Genomic DNA, 17,335 nt, shown 5'->3' with positions numbered 1-17,335 from the left:
ATGCTACGAGGAGTGGTAATGCTGTATGGGACTGCATCACTTTTAAGTGATATTCGGACTGGGTTGCAATTCAGTAGGCCCAATTCACCAAACATGTCTTCTGAAATCTCATTCACTCTGGCGACAAGGCCCAAACCACAGGCTACTTTCCTGCTCAATAGGTTAACACACTGACCTCTAATTACATGTACCCACATGGTGAATTTCCTCTGCTTGTACTTGCAGCATGCAATACATTTCCCTGCACAATCGATGTCGCCACCAGGAGCTGTCAAGGACATTTTATGAATGCTGCAAGGGACATAACAGTGATGTCTGCTCCTGTGTCAATCTTGAAGGCAACCTTGGCTCCCATTACAGTAAGGGTAACCCGCCAATCTTTGTCTAAACCAGACCGTTCAACAACAGACCCTACAAAGGACATTTCTTGACCCTCCTGGCAACTATCCACCTGCATCTCCTTAATGTATTCAGTTTTACACGCCACTTCAAAATGGCCCATTCGGTTACACTTTCTACATCTTTTATCTTTAGCGGGGCATATGTCATTCTGAACATGGGTATGGTTATACCGTGTGCAGCGGGTCTGCTGCGCCCATCCATTTCTGGGCCTTTTTCACCAGTTCACTCTGGTGGGCCATCATAATAGCCCCATCCAACGTTAATTCTGCCTCCAACTGTAGCTTCAGTGAGACCTCAGCATCTGCAATTCCTATGACTATTCTGTCTCTGGTTTGCTCTTCTTTAGCAACACTAAATTTACAGAATTCTGCTAGTTCATACAGGCTGCATACAAATGACTCCACAGATTCTCCCACACGCTGAGCATATTTGTGAAAACAAGCCCTCTCATGAATCACATTTCTTTTGGACACAAAGTGAGCACTGAGTTTGTTCATAACTATTTCAAAGTCAAATTCTTCCCTTTCTTGGAATGTAAAGGCATTAAACACTGGTTCCACATCTTTCCCAATAGAGTACAAAAGAGAATTAACTTGTACTTCACCACTCTCCTTGTCCAGCTTGGAAGCAATCCTTAAGCATTGAAACCACTGACACCATGTGGGCCAAGCTGCAGGCTGAGAGAAATATATATATTCCCCTTCGGAACATGGTCTAAAACCATAAACCAAAGTTAATTAAATTGATATCCTCTCTCAAAGAAATGTGCAGGAACTGGTAAATGTCTCATTTTAGGATTATGAATCGTCAATTTATGTTGAGTCATGCAAGCCTTTATCTGTTGGGAAGTCTCCCCCACATAAATTAGGCCACATGGGCATTTAAGTGCATAAACCACATAAGTAGATTGACACGTAAAGTGCCCTTTTATAGCAAATTTCTTACCACAAAAAGGATGACTAATACTGTCACCCTTTATTATACTGTTACAATGAGAGCCGTTAGGTCACATAGTTGTCATGAAAGGATTGCTGAGGCATTCATCTATTCTGAAATATCATGTTTGACCATACAGCTGACATGAAAGGGTCGCTAGTATGGCTTAACTTAGAACAGCTCATGTGGTGGTGGGAGTTGGTAAGGCTCAGTGTTTTTCTTCATATTTGATATTTCCAACAAAAGGCATCAAGAAAAGGAGTTTGACAATTCCCCTGTGTGAATATTGTCTCTGAATTGATTAAAGGGACAGTCTAGTCAAAATTAAACTTTCATGATTCAGATAGGACATGCAATTTAAAATAACTTTCCAATTTATTTTTATCATCAAATTTGCTTTGTTCCCTTGGTGGTATTTTTGAAAAACTAAAACTAGGTAGGCTCAAACTGATTTCTAAACTGTTGAAAACAGCCCCTTATCTTTTTGAAATTTTTTAACAGCTAGACAGTGCTAGTCCATGTGTGTCATATAGATAACATCGTGCTCACTCCTGTGGAGTTATTTAGGAGTCTACACCGATTGGCTAAACTGCATGTCTGTCAAAAGCACTGAGATAAATGGGCAGTATGCAGAAACTTAGATACTAGGTAATCACAGAGGTAAAACATATATTAATATAACTGTGTTGGTTATTCAAAACTGGGCAATGGGTAATAAAGGGATTATCTATCTTTTTAAACAATAAACATTGTGGTGTAGACTGTCCCTTTAAGTCCATCACTGATCTTTGTGTAAGTGAAATGTTGGACATTTCCTTCCCTAACAAATACATTTTCTCGTATTTTTTTTCTCTAAACCTCTCTCTAAAAAACTTGGCAGCTGTGGAACGCTTAAAGGTAAACATTTTTTAGATTTTACCTCAGGGTGTAAACATTTTTTAGATTTTACCTCAGGGTGTGGTTTGGATGATAAATATAAAGCCAGGATCATTTTAAAACTGACATATTTAGAAACATTTGAGACAGGAAAATGGCACTTGTAAGTATCAGATTGGGTCAGTTGTTTGGTTTAGCAATATTGACCACTGTAAATAATATGTATTTATGCAAGGATAGTTGTACAATAAGTGTATGTTAGCTAGTGATAGTTGGGTAGGTTGCATTGTAGGATTTTTTTGGGTAGCATAATGGTATAGGATAGTTATTTTGGGTTGGAGAATTGATGTGCAACGTATTGTGTTTCTGTATTACTTTAAAGGTGATTGTGGTTAAGCAATATTCAATATAGATCATGCTGGGTAGGGCTTCTAGTGCAGAATGTGTAAGTGAAAATAGATGGAGTAAGTTGTATAATTTTTTATTGGATTGAGGCAGATGATATAGTGATACTGTTTAGGGGGGGGGCAGATGATCTAATAAATAGCTTAGTTTTGGTTACATGCAGCATTGCTTGGGTGGGGATGCTGGTGTAAGATACAGCAGAGCTTAGATAGGATCAGTTCTTGTTAGATATCACATTTTCTGAGTAGCGACACTTGGGTGTTGGAAGCAGTTAGATGGGACGTTCAGTTTAGAATGTCTGATGAGTGAGTTGGTTAGCATAGGACACACAGTGTTTTGGGTGGAGGAGGAAAGCATTAGATAAAGTGTATGTGGGGTGTCATAGCTGGTTTATGATGGGTGAGCAAAATAGGTGTATGATGTAGTTTGCGCTAGGTGACCACAGTTGGTGTATAATGGTGTATAGTATTTGCCAAGGAAAATTGGTGCATGATGTAGACTGTGTTGGGAAGGAGAGTTGGTGTGTGAGTTGTTTGAAGACAGTAGATATATGATGTAGTGTTAGTTGGTGGGTGGGTACAGTCGATGTATGATATAATGTGTGTTGAGTGAGGACAGTTGGTGTGTGATGAATTGTGTATAGGGTGAGGATGTGTGATGTATGATGTAGTGTGTGCTGGGAGAAAATAGATAATGTATGATATAGTGTGTGCTGGATGGGGACAGTTATAATGAAGTGTTTGTTGAGTGAGGACAGTTGGTGTATGATGTAGTGTGTATTGGGTGAGAACAGTTGGTGTATGATGTAGTATGTGTTTGGGAGGACAGTTGGTGTATGATGCAGTATGTGTTGGGTGAAGACAATTGGTGTATGATGCAGTATGTGTTGGGTGGGGACACTTGGTGTATGATGTAGTGTGTGTTGGGTTACAGACAGTTGGTGTATGATATAGTGTGTGTTGGATGAGGACAGTTGGTGTAGGATGTAGTGTGTGTTGGGTGAGAACAGTTGGTGTATGATGCAGTGTGCGTTGGGTGAGGACAGTTGGTGTATGATGTAGTTAGTGTTGGGTGAAAACGGTTGGTGTATGATGTATTATATATTAGGTGAGGACAGTTGGTGTATGGTAAAGTGGGTGTTGGGTGAGGACAGTTGGTGTATGATGTAGTGTGTGTTAGGTGAGGACAGTAGGTGTTTGATGTAGTGTGTATTGGGTGAGGACAGTAGGTGTATGATGCAGTGTGTGTTGGGTGAGGACAGTAGGTGTATGATGTAGTGTGTGTTGGGTGAGGACAGTAAGTGTATGATGTAGTGTGTGTTGGGTGAGGACAGTACGTGAATGATGTAGTGTGTGTGTGTTGGGTGAGGACAGTTGGTGTATGATTTAGTGTGTGTTGGGTGAGGACAGTAGGTGTATGATGTAGTGTGTGTTGGATGAGGACAGTTGGTGTATGATGTAGTGTGTGTTGGTTGAGGACAGTAGGTGTATCATGTAGTTTGTGTTGGTTGAGGACAGTAGGTGTATGATGTAGTGTGTGTTGGTTGTGGACAGTAGGTGTATGATGTAGTGTGGTATTACTCCGAAAATTAACCATATATGAGATCTATGGTTAATTTTCAAAATGTGCCCCAATTGCCCCTAAATAATGTGTGTTGTAGTTGTTAATAAAAAAAGAGCATTTTTTTTATTTTTATAAAATAACTGCAAGAAGCAGTTATTAGGGGATAATGTTGGCTTGTGCGGGGTATTAGAAAAAAAAACAGCACCGAAAATGACCTTTACATTGTTGTCTCTGGGGAACTGTGTGTTCCCTGTAAATATATACAGTATATTTATGCTTATATCAATATATATTTACGTGTTAGTATGTGTATATTCATATAGATATATATTTATGTGTTAGTATGTGTATATTCATATAGATATATATTTACGTGTTAGTATGTGTATATTCATATAGATATATATTTACGTGTTAGTATGTGTATATTCATATAGATATACATTTACGTGTTAGTATGTGTATATTCATATAGATATATATTTACGTGTTAGTATGTGTATATTCATATAGATATACATTTACTTGTTAGTATGTGTATATTCATATAGATATATATTTACTTGTTAGTATGTGTATATTCATATAGATATACATTTACGTGTTAGTATGTGTATATTCATATAGATATATATTTACGTGTTAGTATGTGTATATTCATATAGATATACATTTACGTGTTAGTATGTGTATATTCATATAGATATATATTTACGTGTTAGTATGTGTATATTCATATAGATATACATTTACGTGTTAGTATGTGTATATTCATATAGATATATATTTACTTGTTAGTATGTGTATATTCATATAGATATATATTTACGTGTTAGTATGTGTATATTCATATAGATATATATTTTCTTGTTAGTATGTGTATATTCATATAGATATACATTTACGTGTTAGTATGTGTATATTCATATAGATATATATTTACGTGTTAGTATGTGTATATTCATATAGATATATATTTATGTGTTAGTATGTGTATATTCATATAGATATACATTTACGTGTTAGTATGTGTATATTCATATAGATATATATTTACGTGTTAGTGTGTGTATATTCATATAGATATATATTTATGTGTTAGTGTGTGTATATTCATATAGATATATATTTATGTGTTAGTATGTGTATATTCATATAGATATATTTTTACGTGTTGTGTGTATATTCATATAGATATATATATATATATATATATATATATATATATATATGTGTTAGTTTGTGTATATCCATATAGATATATATTTACATGTTAGTGTGTGTATATTCATATAGATATATTTTTACGTGTTGTGTGTATATTCATATATATATATATATATTATTATTATTATCGGTTATTTGTAGAGCACCAACAGATTCCGCAGCGCTAATATATATAAATATATATATATATATATATATATATATATATATATACGTGTTAGTTTGTGTATATCCATATAGATATATATTTACGTGTTAGTATGTATATATTCATATATATATATATATATATATATATATATATATATTTACGTGTTAGTGTGTGTATATTCTTATAGATATATAATTACGTGTTCATGTGTATATATTCATATATTGTAGATATACATTTACGTGTTAGTGTTTGTATATTGATATAGATATACATTTGCGTGTTAGTATGTGTATATTCATATAGATATACATTTACGTGTTAGTGTGTGTATATTCATATAGATATACATTTAGGTGTTAGTGTGTTTATATTCATATAGATATATATTTACGTGTTAGTATGTGTATATTCATATAGATATATTTTTACATGTTGTGTGTATATATTCATATAGATATATATTTACGTGTTAGTGTGTGTATATTAACATAGATATATATATATATATATATACGTGTTAGTTTGTGTATATTCATATAGATATATATTTACGTGTTAGTATGTATATATTCATATAGATATATATTTACGTGTTAGTGTGTGTATATTCTTATAGATATATAATTACGTGTTAATGTGTATATATTCATATACTGTAGATATACATTTATGTGTTAGTGTGTGTATATTGATATAGATATACATTTACGTGTTAGTATGTGTATATTCATATAGATATACATTTACGTGTTAGTGTTTGTATATTCATATAGATATACATTTACGTGTTAGTATGTGTATATTCATATAGATATATATTTACGTGTTAGTATGTGTATATTCATATAGATATATATTTACGTGTTAGTTAGTGATGTCGCAAATAGTTCACCAGCGAATAGTTCCCAGCGAACATAGCTTGTTTGCGTTTGCCGCGGCAGGTGAACATATGCGATGTTCGATCCGCCCCCTATTCGTCATCATTGAGTAATACTTTGACCCTGTACCTCACAGTCAGAAGACACATTCCAGCTAATCAGCAGCAGACCCTCCCTCCCAGACCCTCCTACCTCCTGGACAGCATCCATTTTAGATTCATTTGGAAGCTGCATTCTTAGGCCTAGATTTAGAGTTCGGCGGTAGCCGTCAAAACCAGCGTTAGAGGCTCCTAACGCTGGTTTTGGGCGCCCGCTGGTATTTGGAGTCAGTGATTAAAGGGTCTAACGCTCACTTTTCAGCCGCGACTTTTCCATACCGCAGATCCCCCTACGCCATTTGCGTAGCCTATCTTTTCAATGGGATCTTTCTAACGCTGGTATTTAGAGTCGTTTCTGCAGTGAGCGTTAGAGCTCTAACGACAAGATTCCAGCCGCCTGAAAATAGCAGGAGTTAAGAGCTTTCTGGCTAACGCCGGTTTATAAAGCTCTTAACTACTGTACCCTAAAGTACACTAACACCCATAAACTACCTATGTACCCCTAAACCGAGGTCCCCCCACATCGCCGCCACTCGATTAAAATTTTTAACCCCTAATCTGCCGACCGCCACCTACGTTATACTTATGTACCCCTAATCTGCTGCCCCTAACACCGCCGACCCCTGTATTATATCTATTAACCCCTAACTTGCCCCCCACAACGTCGCCGCAAGCTACTTAAAATAATTAACCCCTAATCTTCCGACCGCAAATCGCCGCCACCTACGTTATCCCTATGTACCCCTAATCTGCTACCCCTAACATCGCCGACCCCTATGTTATATTTATTAACCCCTAATCTGCCCCCCACAACGTCGCCGACACCTACCTACACTTATTAACCCCTAATCTGCCGAGCGGACCTGAGCGCTACTATAATAAAGTTATTAACCCCTAATCCGCCTCACTAACCCTATCATAAATAGTATTAACCCCTAATCTGCCCTCCCTAACATCGCCGACACCTACCTTCAATTATTAACCCCTAATCTGCCGACCGGAGCTCACCGCTATTCTAATAAATGTATTAACCCCTAAAGCTAAGTCTAACCCTAACACTAACACCCCCCTAAATTAAATATAATTTTTATCTAACGAAATAAATTAACTCTTATTAAATAAATAATTCCTATTTAAAGCTAAATACTTACCTGTAAAATACATCCTAATATAGCTACAATATAAATTATAATTATATTATAGCTATTTTAGGATTAATATTTATTTTACAGGCAACTTTGTAATTATTTTAACCAGGTACAATAGCTATTAAATAGTTAAGAACTATTTAATAGTTACCTAGTTAAAATAATTACAAATTTACCTGTAAAATAAATCCTAACCTAAGATATAATTAAACCTAACACTACCCTATCAATAAAATAATTAAATAAACTACCTACAATTACCTACAATTAACCTAACACTACACTATCAATACATTAATTAAACACAATTGCTACAAATAAATAAAATTAAATAAACTATCTAAAGTACAAAAAATAAAAAAGAACTAAGTTACAGAAAATAATAAAATATTTACAAACATAAGAAAAATATTACAACAATTTTAAACTAATTACACCTACTCTAAGCCCCCTAATAAAATAACAAAGCCCCCCAAAATAAAAAATTCCCTACCCTATTCTAAAATACAAATATTACAAGCTCTTTTACCTTACCAGCCCTGAACAGGGCCCTTTGCGGGGCATGCCCCAAGAATTTCAGCTCTTTTGCCTGTAAAAAAAAACATACTATACCCCCCCCCCCAACATTACAACCCACCACCCACATACCCCTAATCTAACCCAAACCCCCCTTAAATAAACCTAACACTACCCCCCTGATGATCTTCCTACCTTGTCTTCACCATGCCAGGTTCACCGATCCGTCCTGGCTCCAAGATCTTCATCCAAGCCAAGCGGGGGCTAGACATCCACTGAAGAAGTCCAGAAGAGGGTCCAAAGTCTTCCTCCTATCCGGCAAGAAGAGGACATCCGGACCGGCAAACATCTTCTCCAAGCGGCATCTTCTATCTTCTTCCATCCGATGACGACCGGCTCCATCTTGAAGACCTCCAGCGCGGATCCATCCTCTTCTTCCGACGACTAGACGACGAATGACGGTTCCTTTAAGGGACGTCATCCAAGATGGCGTCCCTCGAATTCCGATTGGCTGATAGGATTCTATCAGCCAATCGGAATTAAGGTAGGAATTTTCTGATTGGCTGATGGAATCAGCCAATCAGAATCAAGTTCAATCCGATTGGCTGATCCAATCAGCCAATCAGATTGAGCTCGCATTCTATTGGCTGATCGGAACAGCCAATAGAATGCGAGCTCAATCTGATTGGCTGATTGGATCAGCCAATCGGATTGAACTATATTCTGATTGGCTGATTCCATCAGCCAATCAGAAAATTCCTACCTTAATTCCGATTGGCTGATAGAATCCTATCAGCCAATCGGAATTCGAGGGACGCCATCTTGGATGACGTCCCTTAAAGGAACCGTCATTCGTCGTCTAGTCGTCGGAAGAAGAGGATGGATCCGCGCTGGAGGTCTTCAAGATGGAGCCGGTCGTCATCGGATGGAAGAAGATAGAAGATGCCGCTTGGAGAAGATGTTTGCCGGTCCGGATGTCCTCTTCTTGCCGGATAGGAGGAAGACTTTGGACCCTCTTCTGGACTTCTTCAGTGGATGTCTAGCCCCCGCTTGGCTTGGATGAAGATCTTGGAGCCAGGACGGATCGGTGAACCTGGCATGGTGAAGACAAGGTAGGAAGATCATCAGGGGGGTAGTGTTAGGTTTATTTAAGGGGGGTTTGGGTTAGATTAGGGGTATGTGGGTGGTGGGTTGTAATGTTGGGGGGGGGGTATAGTATGTTTTTTTTTACAGGCAAAAGAGCTGAAATTCTTGGGGCATGCCCCGCAAAGGGCCCTGTTCAGGGCTGGTAAGGTAAAAGAGCTTGTAATATTTGTATTTTAGAATAGGGTAGGGAATTTTTTATTTTGGGGGGCTTTGTTATTTTATTAGGGGGCTTAGAGTAGGTGTAATTAGTTTAAAATTGTTGTAATATTTTTCTTATGTTTGTAAATATTTTATTATTTTCTGTAACTTAGTTCTTTTTTATTTTTTGTACTTTAGATAGTTTATTTAATTTTATTTATTTGTAGCAATTGTGTTTAATTAATTTATTGATAGTGTATTGTTAGGTTAATTGTAGGTAATTGTAGGTAGTTTATTTAATTATTTTATTGATAGGGTAGTGTTAGGTTTAATTATATCTTAGGTTAGGATTTATTTTACAGGTAAATTTGTAATTATTTTAACTAGGTAACTATTAAATAGTTCTTAACTATTTAATAGCTATTGTACCTGGTTAAAATAATTACAAAGTTGCCTGTAAAATAAATATTAATCCTAAAATAGGTATAATATAATTATAATTTATATTGTAGCTATATTAGGATTTATTTTACAGGTAAGTATTTAGCTTTAAATAGGAATTATTTATTTAATAAGAGTTAATTTATTTCGTTAGATAAAAATTATATTTAACTTAGGGGGGTGTTAGTGTTAGGGTTAGACTTAGCTTTAGGGGTTAATACATTTATTAGAATAGCGGTGAGCTCCGGTCGGAAGATTAGGGGTTAATAATTGAAGGTAGGTGTCGGCGATGTTAGGGAGGGCAGATTAGGGGTTAATACTATTTATGATAGGGTTAGTGAGGCGGATTAGGGGTTAATAACTTTATTATAGTAGCGCTCAGGTCCGCTCGGCAGATTAGGGGTTAATAAGTGTAGGTAGGTGTCGGCGACGTTGTGGGGGGCAGATTAGGGGTTAATAAATATAACATAGGGGTCGGCGATGTTAGGGCAGCAGATTAGGGGTACATAGGGATAACGTAGGTGGCGGCGGTTTACGGAGCGGCAGATTAGGGGTTAAAAGTGTAATGCAGGGGTCAGCGATAGCGGGGGCGGCAGATTAGGGGTTAATAAGTGTAAGGTTAGGGGTGTTTAGACTCGGGGTACATGTTAGGGTGTTAGGTGCAGACTTAGGAGGTGTTTCCCCATAGGAAACAATGGGGCTGCGTTAGGAGCTGAACGCTGCTTTTTTGCAGGTGTTAGGTTTTTTTTCAGCTCAAACAGCCCCATTGTTTCCTATGGGAGAATCGTGCACGAGCACGTTTTTGATGCCGGCCGCGTCCGTAAGCAACTCTGGTATCGAGAGTTGCATTTGCGGTAAAAATGCTCTACGCTCCTTTTTTGGAGCCTAACGCAGCATTTGTTTGAACTCTCGATACCAGAGTTAAATTTATGGTGCGGCCAGAAAAAAACCCGCGGAGCGTTAACAGCCCTTTTACCGCCGAACTCTAAATCTAGCCGTACGTGAGAGGAGGGACAGTGTAGCTGCTGCTGATTTAATAGGGAAATCGATAGCTAGGCTAGTGTATTCAGTGTCCACTACAGTCCTGAAGGACTCATCTGATCTCTGCTGTAAGGACAGCACCCCAAAAAGCCCTTTTTAGGGCTAGAACATGTCTGCTTTTTTTTTTCATGTGTAATCTAATTGCAGTTGCCTGCCTGCCAGCGTGTGTGTCAGGCTCATAGTGTATACTGTGCCCACTTGCCCAGTGCCACCACTCATATCTGGTGTAACAGTAGTGTATATTTAAAAAAAACAACACTTTTTTGACTGTGTTAAATAATAGCAGTCAGTTTCCTTCACACGTGTGCGTTTCAGTGCCTGCCTGCCTGCCAGGGCACAGTGTCACCCCAGTGCAACTCATATCTGGTGTAACAGTAGTGTAGATTTAAAAAAACCAACACTTTTTTGACTGTGTTAAATAATAGCAGTCAGTTTCCTTCACACGTGTGCGTTTCAGTGCCTTCCTGCCAGGGCACAGTGTCACACCAGTGCAACTCATATCTGGTGTAACAGTAGTGTAGATTTAAAAAAAACAACACTTTTTTGACTGTGTTAAATAGTGTAGTGTAGATTTAAAAAAAATGGGGAGTTTGCGGTTGTGCAAATGGACTGTTTGCGGTTGTTTGCGGTGCGTTAAAGGGACAGTCTAGGCCAAAATAAACTTTCATGATTCAGATAGAGCATGTAATTTTAAACAATTTTCCAATTTACTTTTATCACCAATTTTGCTTTGTTCTCTTGGTATTCTTAGTTGAAAGCTTAACCTAGGAGGTTCATATGCTTCTTAGACCTTGAAACCCACCTCTTTCAGATTGCATTTAACAGTTTTTCACCACTAGAGGGTGTTAGTTCACGTATTTCATATAGATAACACTGTGCTCGTGCACAAGAAGTTATCTGGGAGCAGGTACTGATTGGCTAGACTACAAGTCTGTCAAAAGAACTGAAAAAAAGGGGCAGTTTGCAGAGGCTTAGATACAAGATAATCACAGAGGTTAAAAGTATATTATTATAAATGTGTTAGTTATGCAAAACTGGGAAATGGGTAATAAAGGGATTATCTATCTTTTAAAACAATAAAAATTCTGGTGTAGACTGTCCCTTTAAACGGGGAGTTTGGTCTGTCACTGTGAAGCGGGCATAACCCTTACACTACCTGAATGATACAACATCATACCTGATGTTTTAAAGCACGTTATTCCAAACAATTTAGGAATGTTAGGTGATGTATGCCCTTTATGGATTAAAACCAGACTCTGCATCAACTATGTAATTTTCCATGGGAGTTTTGCCATGGATCCCCCTCCGGCATGCCACAGTCCAGGTTTTAGTACCCTTGAAACAACTTTTCCATCACTATTGTGGCCAGAAAGAGTCCCTGTGGGTTTTAAAATTCGCCTGCCTATTGAAGTCTATGGCGGTTCGCCCGGTTCGCCCGTTCGCGAACAGTTGCGGAAGTTTGCGTTCGTCGTTCGCGAACGCAAAATTTTAGGTTTGCGACATCACTAGTGTTAGTGTGTGTATATTCATATAGATATATATTTACGTGTTAGTGTGTGTATATTCATATAGATATATATTTACGTGTTAGTGTGTGTATATTCATATAGATATATATTTACATGTTAGTGTGTATATTCATATACTGTAGATATATATTTCAATTTGCTGCCCATCGCTGTGCGACTTACCACCTTCGACATAAGAACAAGGCTCCCATTGGAGCCTATGGAAGTGCACTCTCGTGAGCACCTAACTTGTAATACCAGCGCACATTTGTGTGGATCTTAAATATCGTCCTTGCAAAAGCTAAATTTTGCGCTCCTCTCATAATCTGTCCCTAAACTAGCAGGAATAGAAGATGAACACTATTAAAGATGGATCCTACACTGCAGTTAAATATTCCCTGATTCTTATTGCTTATTATATTTACACTCTTACTTTCCTCTCTTCTATCTGTTTTATATAACTAAAGTCTAAATAAACAATTTGTGGTTTCCCAATTTGCTTTGTTCTTTTGGTATCCTTTATTGAAAAGTGTAGGTAGGTTTAAGAACAGCAATGAACTATAGGGAGCTAGCTGCTGATTGGTGGCTGCACGTATGCCTCTTGTCATTGTCTCATTAGATGAGCTCAGCTTGCTCCCTGTAATGCATTGCTGCTCCTTCAACAAAAGATAACAAGAGAATGAAGCAATCTTGATAATAGAAGTCATTTGAAAAGTTGTGTATGTTGTATGGTTTGGGATGGATGTATTGCCTATGTGCTGTGTATTTTATTGTGTCCCTGTATCAAGCTGCATAAAATGTGCTTTATAAATAACATATAATAATGATATTAATGATATTGACAATACAATATCTGACTATTTTAGATAGTTCCATTGGTGGCGTCTCTGCTGACAATAACGAACCTGAATCTGAATCCAGGGCAAATCCTGACAGTAACCGGAATTATTGATGAAAATGCTTCAACGTAAGTGATGTATCTGCTGCTCCGTACACGTAGAAAGCATGGGGTCTATATCTGGGCATAACACCCTTTCTGCTGAGGATAGTAATATACTGTATATAGTGATAGGGCATCTCATATATTCTGTGCTGTATAAAAAAGGTTATTTAACTAATATACATAACTAAAGGGACAATATACTGCAGTACTAAAATGTTTTAATGTGGTAGAAAGTGTTGGTACTGTAGAAATACTCCCCCCTGCAAACTGGTCAAAGGCATATGAAACCCAAATATGCTCTAGATTACAAGCGTCACAGTAAAATTGTTTTTGCGCTAGTGAAAACACCGCTAGCGACAGGCTTTTTGCTGTTGTCGGGTTCCACTGGTATTACAAGTTAAATAAAAAATCATTGTGCGCTAGCGATAACCTGAAAGGCACAAAAAACCCTAAGCGAAGTTTTCACCTGCGCGTACATGTATTCCCCCTAAGAAATTAATGGAGAAAAAACGACCTAGCATTTTCTCATTCCCCATAGAAGTCAATGGAAAAAAACCCTACCAAAAACACCCTACCATAAGCCTATTAACCCCTAAACGGCCAACCCCCATATAGAAAACACTAATTTAAACTAATAACTCCCAAACCGTCATTCCCCACATCACAAACTACCTTAATAAACTATTAACTCCTAAACCACCATCCCCCACAGCACAAATTACATAAATAAACTATTAACCCCTAAACCGCCACCCCCACATTGCTAACTACATAAATAAAGTATTAACCTCTATACCCCCATCCCCCCACGTGGCAAAGTTATAAACTAAACTTTAAATCTCCTAACCTAACCCAAATTAAAATATCCCTTAAGTAACTGTAAAAAATACACAAAAGAAAACCTTACATTACAGAAAAAAACACTACTATTATAAAAAAACATACCATTACTGAAAAATATTAAAAAAAACTAACATTACAAAAAATAAAAAAACTAACATTACAGAATATAAAAAAGAAATTATCATAACAAAACAAAACAACACCAAAATAAAAAAGTACTATTCTAAAATAAACTGCCAATAGCCCTTAAAATGACCTTTTGTAGGGAATTGCCCTAAAGCTATCAGCTCTTTTAGGAAAAAAACACACTAACCCCACTAACATTACATCCCCCAACCCCCTCAAAATAAAAAATACCTAACTAAAAAAATCTAAATAACCCATTGCCCTGAAAAGAACATTTGGATGGGCATTGCCCTTAAAAGGGGATTCAGCTCTTTTGCTGCCCAAAAAAATAAAAAAAAACCTAATCTATAAAAAACAAAAAACAAAAAAACAAACTAACACTAACCCCAAAGTTGGTACTCACCGTTGAGGATGGGCGGCGGTCATCCTTCTTCATCCCAGCATCTTCATCCTTCTTCATCCCAGCATCTTCATCCTTCTTCATCCCGGCATCTTCATCCTTATTTATCCCGGTATCTTCATCCTTCTTCATCCCGGCATCTTCATCCTTATTCATCCCGGTATCTTCATCTTTCTTCATCCCGGCATCTTCATCCTTCTTCATCCCAGCATCTTCATCCTTCTTCATCCCGGCATCTTCATCCTTATTCATCCCGGTATCTTCATCCTTCTTCATCCCGGCATCTTCATCCTTATTCATCCTGGCATCTTCATCCTTCTTCATCCCGGCATCTTCATCCATCTTCTTCCAGGCGGTGGTCTAGCTTTCTCATCCCGGTGATGTCGGTGGTCACGTCAGTCCTCCTCTTGCGATCTTCATATGGTCTCCAGCCGCACACTGAATAGTGAATGTGAGGTACCCCTTTTATATAGGGGGACCCTTGCATTCCTATTGGCTGATTTGAATCTTCAAATGTGTGCACATGTTTACTTGAGTATGATGTGATTGCCTTTGTGCGTGTGTAATGACTCCCACTTATATATGTTTTCTTTTTCAGTTTTCAGATAAATCTAGGTACAGATGAAAACAACTTTCTGTTCCACTTCAGCCCTCGCTTTGAATTTAATGAAGACAGAAAAGTAATTGCATTAAACACAAAAACAGATGGAATATGGGGCCGAGATCAGCAGACAGAATATGTTTTCCCCTTCAAAAAAGGCGAAGAAACCTCAGTGAGTCCTCCTCACTCATTAAAATATTCTGTAAAACATGGTACCATTATTACATTCATATATTAAAGGGATACTAAACCCAATTGTTTCTTTCATGATTCAGACAGAACATAGAATTTTGAGCAACTTTCTAATTTACTCCTATCAATTTTCTTCATTCTCTTGCTATCTTTATTTAAAAAGCAGAATGTAAAGCTTAGGAGCCAGCCCATATTTGGTTCAGCACCTTTAAATTCCTGATTTTTCATCTAAAGATAGCAAGAGAAAAAAGACAATGACAATAGGAGTACATTTGAAAGCTGCTTAAAAAGATGATTAGATTCTACTTTAGGAACTAAATCCTGCTTTATTTATAATAAATAGAGTTGATGTCACTTGTTTTGTTCAGACCTTAATAATCTCATTTCTTTTTCAGCTCTTATTTGTGTACCAAGGGAATAAAATTAAAGTGATATTGCCCGGCGGTGATGAAATCGTTTTCCCGTTCCGCAAACAGGCAACAATTCTCCCATATATGAACCTGAAAAATCTCAGATTGAAGTCCCTCACAGTGATTTGATGGATCCACCTTATCCTGCACATCAAATTCATATGATTTATCTTCTTGCACGTGCATATATTTCCCAAGCTCAGTCAGAAAATGCAGTTTAAATGGACAATGCATTGTATTTTTCCCTTATATATTCTCAGTGACGTGTTCACCAGCTGAGTACTAAATGTGTTTCTTTAGGTTTATTTTTGTAATTTAAATAGCTAGTTTTGTTCATTGACACCACCAACCATAGTGAAAATTTCAGTATCTAAGTATTGGCCTTTGAGTATAGAGAAAGGGACTGACTCTAAAATCCTCAGCCATATTGAGTGAAATAACACGCTGACCCTTGCTTAAGTAGACCTCACTCAGTGGTGATCTGTCTTCTTTAGAAAATAATTGCTCTCTCTAGAATGGAAAATCTTACAGAGGAGAGAGAGCGACTGTAACAGGTAGCGCCTTGTACTGATAATAATCATTTTGTTCAGCAAATAACAATCACATTTTGCTGTTTTTATCATATATTCAGTTGCATCTGTTTCTAGCTTCGCATACACAGTCTTTCTAATAGTAGAACAAGGGTATGGAGGATTTTGAGACACTCTTGGGTTCAGAGATATAGATAAGATAATGAGGCTTGCTCTTCCATCAGGATTAGCCAATTTGATTGTGCGTGTTCTTGAGAACCATTGTAGTTTCAAAGAGCTATTTCAAATAAAATTAAAAAATAAACACAAGAAATGTCAATACTCTGTAGCTGGAGTTATTGAAAACAAATTAAAGGAAAAAAGCTTAGTACAATGTCCATTTAAGAGAATGTAACGTCAGCTTCTCAGGGGATGGTGCTAGTCTACTATAGAACTTGCTTGTTTGATTTGGAATCTGTATCTTCCTGTGTTGCATAATTTTGCTTATAAACAATAAAATCTTCACTTGGCTTTTTGTCTTCTTTCGTTATGAGGGGGGGGTGGACGAGAAATATCTTTCAAATGAAAACTAAAGAAAATAAAATTCAATAGGAAGGTGTATATCTATATGCTGTTATCTTACAGTTAGACACAATACTGCTTGAAAACCTATTTTGATAAATATTTACTATATAAACAATCAAGAAATTAATTTCCGTCAATTAAATTCCAACCTCCTATCAAAACAGCTCAAGCATAAACAGCTTGATAGTCGGAGATGCCTTGGTACAAGATGTTGTGCGTTTAATAGCTGAAAAGTAGAGACAGAAAGAG

General features: G+C 37.1%; 1 protein-coding gene across 1 annotated transcript; it reads left to right on the top strand.

The window, feature by feature from the left end:
• The first annotated feature begins 2,323 nt into the window (after positions 1 to 2,323).
• LOC128666532 (galectin-1-like) lies at positions 2,324 to 17,032 on the top strand. Its single transcript, XM_053721190.1, has 4 exons — positions 2,324 to 2,377; positions 13,344 to 13,444; positions 15,388 to 15,562; positions 15,978 to 17,032. The coding sequence occupies exons 1-4, from the start codon at positions 2,369 to 2,371 to the stop codon at positions 16,119 to 16,121; spliced, it is 429 nt and encodes a 142-aa protein (XP_053577165.1). The 5' UTR covers positions 2,324 to 2,368; the 3' UTR covers positions 16,122 to 17,032.
• The last annotated feature ends 303 nt before the right edge of the window (positions 17,033 to 17,335 follow it).

The sequence above is a fragment of the Bombina bombina genome, chromosome 7 (assembly GCF_027579735.1).
Source record: "Bombina bombina isolate aBomBom1 chromosome 7, aBomBom1.pri, whole genome shotgun sequence".
NCBI lineage: Eukaryota > Metazoa > Chordata > Amphibia > Anura > Bombinatoridae > Bombina > Bombina bombina.
Note: the sequence above shows the minus strand (reverse complement) of the source record. Positions and strands in the feature narration are given on the sequence as shown.

What these genes read in the sequence shown, in the direction of transcription:
- LOC128666532 (XM_053721190.1), top strand. An exon ending in ATTGATGAAAATGCTTCAAC is followed by an intron (nt 13,445 to 15,387) that starts GTAAGTGATGTA and finishes TTTCTTTTTCAG; the next exon opens with TTTTCAGATAAATCTAGGTA. An exon ending in AAAAAGGCGAAGAAACCTCA is followed by an intron (nt 15,563 to 15,977) that starts GTGAGTCCTCCT and finishes TTTCTTTTTCAG; the next exon opens with CTCTTATTTGTGTACCAAGG.